This window comes from Apteryx rowi, unplaced genomic scaffold (genome assembly GCF_003343035.1).
Source record: "Apteryx rowi isolate R43461 unplaced genomic scaffold, aptRow1 scaffold_356, whole genome shotgun sequence".
Lineage (NCBI taxonomy): Eukaryota > Metazoa > Chordata > Aves > Apterygiformes > Apterygidae > Apteryx > Apteryx rowi.
In genome coordinates, this window is record NW_020450041.1 from 451,020 (window position 1) to 460,673 (window position 9,654).

At 53.6% G+C, this 9,654-nt stretch overlaps 1 protein-coding gene across 1 annotated transcript in view; it reads right to left on the bottom strand.

Annotated features, from left to right (window-relative positions):
• Positions 1-8,633, bottom strand: part of POU2F3 (POU class 2 homeobox 3) — a 42,748-nt gene extending 34,115 nt beyond the window's left edge. The window contains exons 1-3 of the mRNA XM_026073012.1: positions 8,348-8,633; positions 3,807-3,860; positions 2,915-2,983 (exon numbers count right to left, since the gene is read on the bottom strand). Coding sequence (XP_025928797.1) covers positions 2,915-2,983; positions 3,807-3,860; positions 8,348-8,633 — 409 coding nt within the window. The remainder of the gene's footprint in view (positions 1-2,914; positions 2,984-3,806; positions 3,861-8,347) is intronic.
• Positions 8,634-9,654: the final 1,021 nt, after the last annotated feature.

Consider the following 9,654-nt stretch of genomic DNA (forward strand, 5'->3'; position numbering starts at 1 on the left):
AAAAAGACGGAAGGGGGAAAAAGACGGAAGGGGGAAAAAGATATTTTAAACACTTGCAAAGTAAAACAATGCTCCAAATTACCCTTTTTGCCTGTAAGCCTAGAACTGGCAGAGAAATGAAAGGCTGAGATTATGGTTCTGTTAATGACACTTCCCATCAGATCTTTAGGCATCAGTTTTAGATCAAGGGCTTGGTTTATAAAAGCATCTTGGCACCTAACTTTCTCAAGTTTTTTTTTCTTTTTTATACTCTTCTTGGAGCCAGTCTGCATCTTTTGGTGATCAAAGGCCTTTGTAAATCTGCACCTAGAAATTTTTCCTTTCTTCGTAAGCTATAATACCAGTAGTTTGGTCACTGTCCTGTCCTCTTGAGGGGACCAGAGTCCTGGGGAGCTGTTTGGATTGGACCAGTTCTTTAGGGAATGGGTCTTCAGTTAATGAGTCATTGGAAAACAAGTTTTCCCCCGTGAAGCTGGTAAACAAAACACCTAACTATTAGGCATTACAGTAAATATTCCTCTAACAATGTGTATCAGGGAAAACACAAACTTTCAGGGAAGTTCAGTACAAAGTGCTTTGTTGTTTGTAAACAGAACGGTCGGAAAGAGAGAAAAAAAAAAAGGCAAAGATTTGTCAAGGTTTTAGGTAAAGCATCAAGGCAGACCCTCAGCGGGCTTGGCTGCTTGTGACTGTCAGTAGGGCTGACCTTGACAAGTGTCACCACTCCCCAGATATCTCCCCCATCTGAAACACCGCGTATACAGCTGAGCACAGGGTCCCGCTCCGACCAGCCTCTGCTTTCGGAGCCCTGCAAGGGAGCCAGCCCCCCCGAGGAGAGCTTCTGAGCGGGTGCTAGCGAGGACGCTCAAGTCCCACAAGCAGCTGCTCTCTCATGGCAGTGTGTCTCCTCACCGCTACCTCTAACGTGGTGATTTCTGAAGATCCCAAACAGATCAACCTGTTCGGGGAATTACCTTAAAAACAGAGCACTTCAAACAGGTTCCCTGTATCAGGCTGCAGGGAAGCGTCACTCATTTTGTAGCTGAAGGAGATTTACTTGTTCTGATTTCCCTGCTTGATCTGAAGGCTGGTAGAGCAGAACTAATCCTGCTGCAAATATTTTTCTTGTTTTAAAACAAACTGACTTCACTTTTCATTCTTTTCTCAGTTTCCACTAGAAAGAAGTACGACAGCTAACACTAGTGGCTATCTAGGAAGCTCAGATGGAAAAGCAGGCCTTACCCAATCAACCGTGAGGCCAGCTTGTCATCTGCTTAACACTATTGACTACAACACTAGCAGGGAGAGTCTCCCACTACATTAGCAAAATCCAGTACCAAAAACAAAACAAAACAAAATCCCAACTCAAGTAACAGGCCAGCCTTTCCTAATCTTGAATCAGCCATGCTATCCAGCAGCTCTGTGTGCCAAGACCCATGACACATTTCAGGAGAATTTGACCCCTATTTAAGGTCCTGTAGCAATTACCAGGGTTTGTAAAAGAGCTCAGAAAGTTGGGGACACGTTTGTTGCTAAGCGGCTTTGAGACACATCTTGAAAACTAACCTGGGATCAACTGAAAGCCAGGAGCAGAAGTCTGACCTTACCAAAGTTAGTGGGAGTTCATGGCCATGAATAGAGCCAGATTTTATCTCCGCTATAGATTATGTCAGATAACCCAGCTTAATAACTGAGAGCACAGCAGATTTCTAGTCCTCAATGTATGGCGTAAATAAAGGGGTAGTTTGAGTCCCATTAAAACACACCTAAGGTTCCCCAGCTTTACTGAGATCTCATTTTTTCTAATTCCTTTCAAATAACAAGCAAAAGAGAAAMGGTAGAATCATTACATTTAAAGCTTTAATCTGCTTTTACACATCCGCCCACCTGAGTTAAGGGTTCTTCATTACTCAAAGAGCAATAATTTTTTGACAGTTTCCCTAAGAGTTTTAGGTTTGTAAGGTCTTTATTTCTAAGTCAATAGACGAGTCTCATATCTTCAGGCAATGCGCATTTGTTACAAGAATAACTAACAGGTGCTAACAATGTTTGCTTTTCTTACTGCTGTTTATTTGCCTAAAAATGAACCTGACCCTGACTTTTTGTGCCATTACATCCTTGAAGTCCTGCRCTGCAAGCCCACTGCAAGCAGCGGCAGTCAGAAGTGGTAATGAAAACTGCTGCTCGTGGTGTGCGTGACGTTCTGTGGCCCTGCTGGCCTTGGTGGCTAAACTGGCAGGGATGGACGCTAGCGCCAGTGCCRTACCTTTGGAGGAACACCCTGTTCTTCAGCTTGCCGTATTCAAGGAAAAGTGGRGCTTCTAACCGCAGCGCAGCCAGAGTCTGAACGGCTGTCAGGTWGGGGTAGTGGAGATGAGAAACCCAATCAATCGGGTTTTAGGATGAAGAGTGATAAATTTTTGCTGGAATTAGCTGGCTGGATTTGATTATTCCAGAAGTCCCTCCCAATTCCGTGTTTCTACATATATGTGGCCAAAAAGGCTTAGTCTGTGCAAGTTTTGTCTAAGGAAACGTTGCTGACATGAACCCTGCATACAATGAAGAGCTGTTTGYGCTAAACTGAGCGGACCAAGAATACTTCAATGGCATTATTCTTCTGGCAAGACATGAGCCTATTTCCATGCTAAAACTGCCGAGGACATTACTGAGACATGAACTGATTCATTCACTGCCGTTACAGAGGGATCTTGCACGCTGATCAAGATACAAATGCAATGCTAGCCCAGAGCACATTCTTGATCAACTCCCAAGCCGGGCGGAAGAGCGCAGGGTAGCAGCAGCAGGAGCCAAGCAGAGCACGGACAGGAACTTCCAGCACGCGTGTCCCCCCCCTTTTCCGTCCCCTCCCTCGTCACGACTTCCCTGGCTGGCCCCACGTCCTGGCTCTCCTTACCTGGCTCCACCTGGTCAGGTTCATGCCGAGTGTCTGTGGAGTCTGCCGCATCACCGCTCATCTTGATCTCTGGAAAAGGAGGCACAACTGATTTTAATAACAGGTCACAGTCCCAGGCAACAGGCACATGTGGCTTCCACTAAACAGCACAAATGAATGTGTAATTATAATAAACCATCAGACTTTCAAATTTCTGATTCCTCAACATAGTCACTAGAATATTCATCAGTTCCAAGGATGCACTTTCCCTCCTGTTGCTCTTTGCACCCCCCTCACTCCTTTTCCCCCCRCCTCAATTTGCTGTTGTGTTCCTCACCTTTTGCATCATTCATTTCCCACGCGGAGCACGAGGGGAATGAGCACCGGGAGCCCTCCCAGACTCCCTGGCCTCTCCGCTGGGCTTTCGGCAGGCTTCCCCAACTAGCTAGCTGGTGCGGCTCCCAGTTCGAGGCTTAATCAGGACRCTGTTCCCCACCGCCACACCTTTAGGGGCCGGGGAGCCCTTCCAGCTTTCCTGGTCTCCCAGGTCCTTTCCTTTGCCTTAGGGATGGCTCAGCCGGGACAACRTGTTGGGTGCAGTAAAAGCACACACCATAAGGACCGTCCTCAGAGAGGCGGACGCAGAACGAGATGCCCTCAGAGGGGGAAGTAAGGTCTCATCCGTCTTCTCTCATTCCCTTTCAAACTCAGCTTGTTTCTCCCAATTTGCCTGATCCYTATTTGCAGACCATTTACCCTGCTCTCTCCGTCACGCCTGTGCTCAGACCCCTCTCCAACCGTGAAGGAGCTGCCTTGCCCCAGAGCACTGTCCCCAGCCCAGGAGCAAGCAGTGCCGCCAAGCGCCAGCGTATCTCCTTCCATCCTTATCAATGCCAAAAAAGATGTCATTTACCCTTGAAGTGATGGCCGCCACCACACCCGGGGCCACGCTCGCCTTCGGGGACAGCTGCAAGAAAAGGGTGGGAATAGTCAACTTTACACAGATTGCTCCTCTCCTCCGTAAAACAGGCAAAGTACACATTCAGGTAAAGGAGGAAGAATATTCAAATTCAGATGGACACCCCCTCACCCTCTTCTCCCCTTTGCATGGGAATTTTAACTCTTTCCAGCCTACTTGTGGAAAAAAAAAGAAAAAGATAATAGTAATTTTTTATAAAGAACCAACTGACTGATTTGCATGTTCTTCCTGCAGCCAATCCGTGCCACAGAAGTCATCCGATTTGCATTGGCTAATAACAACAGTGTGGAAGCTGGGCGAGTGTTTGCTGTGGTTTTGCTGGGACAGAAAAGGCAGGTGGAAGCCTTCTTAAAGGCATCATGCAAACCTTTTCCTCTTTCCAGCATGCACCTTGTATCATTTCCACGTGGCCAAAAGGGAGAGAATAAATCTATAGGTTATTATAGCTATTTCCCTCTATTGCTCACACTAAAGCAGGCAAACCATGTCTTTTCCTGTTGAAACTTCCAGTGTGCAAATGGAAATCCCCCTATTCTTTGGTCCAAACTTAATAACTTTGTTTAGTTTGAAGATTGAAACTTTTTCCTCAGCAAATGGGTAGAAAAAGAAAGAAAAGAAAAGATCTTGTGCTAAAGAAGGAGTGCAAAAACTTCCACATACTTGAGAAACTTTCTTTCTTTAAATTGTATTAAGGAGGGAGAAAAAAGGAGAAAGAGAACAGTTTCTTTTGAAGTAATCCCTTGCCAATTAAGACATGAACATCTAATGGGGCTTCTAAGCACTTCTACTGTAGTAAAGAGTAATTATCATCAGCTATAAACATCTAGTTATCTTGTAATATTGCCAAAGGACCCTAACCTAGGCAGTCTACAAAGCACAAAGCTTTGCTTGTTGCCAAAAAGAATCTTAAAAAAAAAACCAAGTACTCATAAAGTAAAAATGTCTTAAGCCATACAGAAGTCTGGTGTTTGCTTTAGTTAGAAAGCCTGCAACTTTAAAAGAATTTAATATAGATTTCCTTGTGGGCACACAAATCAATGAATAAATGCRTATGTTATTAAAAAAAAAAGTGTTGTGAGTAGTTTTCTCACATCCCCCAGACCAGTGAGCATCTTACGGGCACCAAGCAAGAGGCAGAGTGGTCCAACCAGTGGCAGCTGGGAAAGGGAAGAGAGCAAAAGGAAGCAGTAAGGCCCTTACTCCCTCGTGGATGGCTTGCACCGGGGAGGCGTGGGAGCAGCCCGCGCGCCCGCCGCCTGCCCTGGCCCTGAGCATAGGCCCAGCTGGCGGAGCGGCCGGGGGAAGGCGCCGCGGGAAAGCGGGCTCCGAGGGGCCGGCCCTTCCCACCCCACCACGGAGGGTGCGCAGGGGCGCTCCTGCTCCTCCATCGCCGGCCRCCGCCGCCGCAGCCGCCTCACGGTTTAGGAAGGCAGCGACCCCCAGGAGCCAGTTCCCACAGCTGGCGCACTTTGTGCTGGGTGCAAGCAGCAAAGCACCCTGATGACCCCGGYGCTCGATTCCCAGCCTCCTTGCACCCCGTCAGAGCCAGCGCTTGGCCACAGCCCGTCAGCTTTAGCAAACCTGCTCCCGCTGCAGCAAGAGCAAGCCATCAGCCCCTCTGCTGGTTATAACCTGAGTGGGGAGGAGAGGAGCAGCCGCAGCTGCAGCTTGATTGCGCATCATATGTTATCCATGGGCTCCTAAACTCCTTGCTCCTGGAGTCAGGACCTAACAAAAACCACTGTGATTCTCTCATACACGTAAAGTGAGATAATGCAGCGCAGAGGAAGAGCTTCATCTTCAAAAAGATTCAAATTCCTCCCACTAAACATACACAAGTTATTACAACTTAAATATCCTGTGTTTTAAAAAAAACAGGAAGAAAATGAAAATGCTTTTGATCAAACCCTATCAATCCAAGTGGTTTGGGGCTGACCAGCTTTCGARCACTAACGGGTAGCAACACTGCAGCAGCCGTCCTCCAAGGGCTCCTTGAGAATAAGGAGCAGATATACAAGGGAATGACCATCCGATATGATATAAATGCAGCCAAGATAAAGGAAACACCTTTTGTTTTTTGGCACCAAAGAGTCCTCTGCTATAAATCAGGGAGAGAGTGATAAAGCCCAGCTGGATCTGAACCCCTGCATGCAACAGACAAAATAGGCTGCAAGATTTCAAGTCCAGCTGAAAGGCTCCCACCATACAGCTTTGCTAGGCAGCCAACATACAGAGAATAAGCAGGCTAATAAAAAAAACCCTGGGAAAAATAATGCAATTTAGGCCTGCCTAACTCCTAACCACAGACCTATTAGGAGCCGCCACTGCGGCCTAGTCCATATTAAAAATGTGCTGCTGTACCTCAGCTAGTAAACATACCTGGAATAGGGGTAGTCTGGTTTCTTCACCCAGACCAAAGAAACTATACCGGTGCAGACGCTTCTCTGGGGATATATCTGCATCTATATTTTTGCTGAAACAAATGGTGTCAGCAAATAAAGCTTTCCCAAGCCCTTATTCCTCGTAGCTGTTCTGACATGGGCACTGAGCTAAACCAGCCTGCTGACTTCAAAAAATGAAAAGCAGTGGTGGAAGCGGGGGGAAATCAGGTTGCCTGAGACCGCGACATGGACCCTGCTGAATTTCGCTGCCTTCTCGGTGCCTGAGCCCCTCCGGAGGCTGCAGGAAGCTGCAACGCGCCGGGTGCCTGGGGAGGAGGCGGTGGTACCCACCGGGAGCGCGGTGCTGCTGGAAGCGCTCCGGCTGGGGGAAGGAGCGCCTGCAGAGCCCGAACCGCCCCGCGTGGGCTCGGCACGGCCGGCGGAGGAGCGGGCGCACCTTCGCAAGCCCCTCGGGGGGGCCCGCCGCCCGGCGAGCCCACGGCCGAGCACGCYGAGCCGCCTCCGTACCGGCGTCACTCCGACCCCGGCGACTGAAAACAGGCCTGGATCGCTCTCCCTCCCTGCCGAAAAGACTGCTTGAAGTTTGGGCCTTTCTGCTGCTTGGCAGGGTGGGGTGACGGGGAGGGGGGGGCCCAGCACGGTGCGTGCCCAGCTCRGAGCAGCTCCTGGCCAAATCCGCCCCGGGAGCGCCGCCGCCGACTTTGGCAGAGGGCACGGTATCAGTTTTGGGGATCTGCTCGTGAAGAAAGAGTCGCCCACAAGCCCAGCAGGCGGGCGGATAGGAGCCTGCGGGGGACGCGTCCCGGAGAGGCACCGCACACAAGCACGCCCGTCGCAGGTGCTCAGGCTCGTCGGGCTCCCGCGCCGAGCCAGCCCCGCGAGCCTCGCACCTCCCCGGCGCCCGGCCGCCCYGCGCCGGGGGCTGCCGGGGGGATGCAGCAGGGCAGAGGCTGCGACGCGGCCGCAAAGCCCGGGCTTGGGCCGCTGCCTTCCGCGGCGCTGCCCCGAGCTCTGCTTGCCCTGCAGGCCTGCCGGTCTGCGTGCCGGCGGGGCCCGGCAAGCGGCGGCAAGCACTGGGCATGTGCCCCCGGGTCTCCCCTGCACCGCAGGACCACCAAACCCCTGAGGTTCGCTCAGACACGCAGCCCGGGACGGGCTGATGGACGTGTTCTTCCCCCTGCCCTGCACAGCCTGGGGACAGCATGCATCCCCTCCATGCGCAGGTCCCTGCCAGGCTCCCAGGTGCACCGTATGGCAGTGCAGGATCTGGTCCTCGCTGCAGTCATCACTGCGGTCTTCCCCCTGCGTTGCCCTCAGCCCGCGGCACGGTCCCTCCCCTCCAGCGCAGGGCCCGAGCAGAGGGCAGAAGCTAAATCCCCGCTGGATTTAGGGCCAGCCTGAGCTCAGCACGGCTCCGAGAGGTTTGGCAGCGACTGCCCTGGTTCCCCAGCTACTCGCGGAGGGGAAGTCTGCTTGGAGAAGATGTAGGACCATCTAAGCTGTGCCTCTGTGTCCCACCCCCTGGAAAGCATCCCTCTCTTTCTGAGTATCCCCGTTCATTCATTCCCTGCTCAACCCATCCTCCTACAGCCCTCTCCTCATCCATTCCTCCCTCCTTTTCCCTCTTTGTTGATAACTTTTCCCTCTTTTCCCATGCCCCGTCTCTCCCTCACGCTCACACACCCTGCACACTTCCTGCATCCCTCCGTGTGTTCATCCCCCAGCTCTAGCCTACTGACCGGTCCCACAGCTCAGGCACCACTGGCGATTTTCCGGGTATCCAGGAGAACTTTGTTCCCTGCTCCCCAGCCCACGTTAGGGCTGGCAGTGCGAGTCGCACTCCCACGGTGTGAACGGGACTCTGCTGCCCCCTAAACAGCGTTGGGGCTGCATCCATCCCCAGGTGGGAACGTGGGCTCCGAACCCGGCACTGGCCGTGGCAGCTGGCTCCGTGGGGAGGGAAAGGAGGAGGGAACATTCACGGGAATCGGAGCAATCCCATTCCCTGCCCACGTCCACCATCTCGGCTGCGCGGGGAGCCCCAAGCCCGACCCTCCCTCAGGTGCCCTTTACCTGCGTGCACGGACTCCAGGTTCACCATCCTGCCGGCGGGGGGGAACCCGCGGTGCGCCCAGCCTCCTGCCGCCAGCCCCAGGTTGCCAGGGGCTGCCAGTTTGCCCTCCCTCCTCGGCCACCCGCTGCTGCTCGAACGGGGCGTGGGTCCGCTCCCCACGGGACCTAGAGCTCCATTGCCTGCTGCCACGCAGGGCCGGGGGAGCACGCGGCGCCGCGCCACGCCTCGCCCCACCTCCGGCTCCCGCGGGTGCCCTGACACCCAGCAGCCTGGCGCCCGGCCCATGCAAAAGCCGACATTTGCATATTAGTAACTCGGGAATGGATGAGTCCCTGCAGCGCTACCAGGGCGTGGGGTGGGGTGGGAAGGTGGGAGGCAGGCAGGCAGGCAGGCAGGCAGGGAAGGCGGCTCGCCCGCCCTCGCCGCCCCGGCTGCGCGGATGCGCCCCGCAGCACCTGCCTGCCGGGCTGCGGGCGGGGGGCTCTGCGGGCAGCCCCGCCGCTCGGCCGCCCCGTGCTGCGAGTGTCTTTGGCTCTGGCCCCTGCGGAGCACGGGCAGGAAAGGCCAAGAGGAGCAGCCAGGCAGGGGAGCGGCCAGAGGCGAAGGCTCCCGAGCTGCCGTCCCACCGAACCAGCCTTTGCCTCGTTCCCRGCCGCTCTGCTCAACTCCGGGGTCTGTGCAGACCAAGCCCGTGAGAGCGGCCTGTGCTGATCCGTCTTTAAATCCTACGCGTCTAAGCCAAACAGGGAATGGTCCTATAGGAGCCCATCAGCACAGGAAGCAAAGGCGGGAGCAGAAGGGTAACACAGCTCAGCTGAAGCCACGGGGCAGAGCTAGGGCCAGGACACGGCGACGACGGTTCCTGGCTTGTGCTCTGTGCAGCGAGTCCCCCAAGAAGGGGAAGGAGAGGGCAGACAGCCTCTTCTCCACGTTGTTTAAAGCTGCAGCATTTAACTGGCTTCCAGGGGAGCCATAGGGAAAAAAACAAAACTAATGTAGGCTTCTGCTGCAGGCAGCTGCCAGAGGCCAGGTCCTCAGCCAGCCCTGTGCTGCRGCAGGGACCAAGTCAACCCGATGGACCCGGGCGCTGTGTTTGCTCCCCGTCCCTCCTGTGCGCTACCCTGATGACCCCCCGCTGCAGCCCGAGGTAGCGGGAAGCCCGCGTGAAACTCCCCAGCTCCGGCGCTGCTCAAACCTATCCTGAAAGCGTTAACACGCTCCATTGGTAGCTGCCAGGTACAAGCTATCACACATTCATCTCTCCCCGGCTAATTCACGTTCCAGGGCTCTCGGCTTTCCCACATGC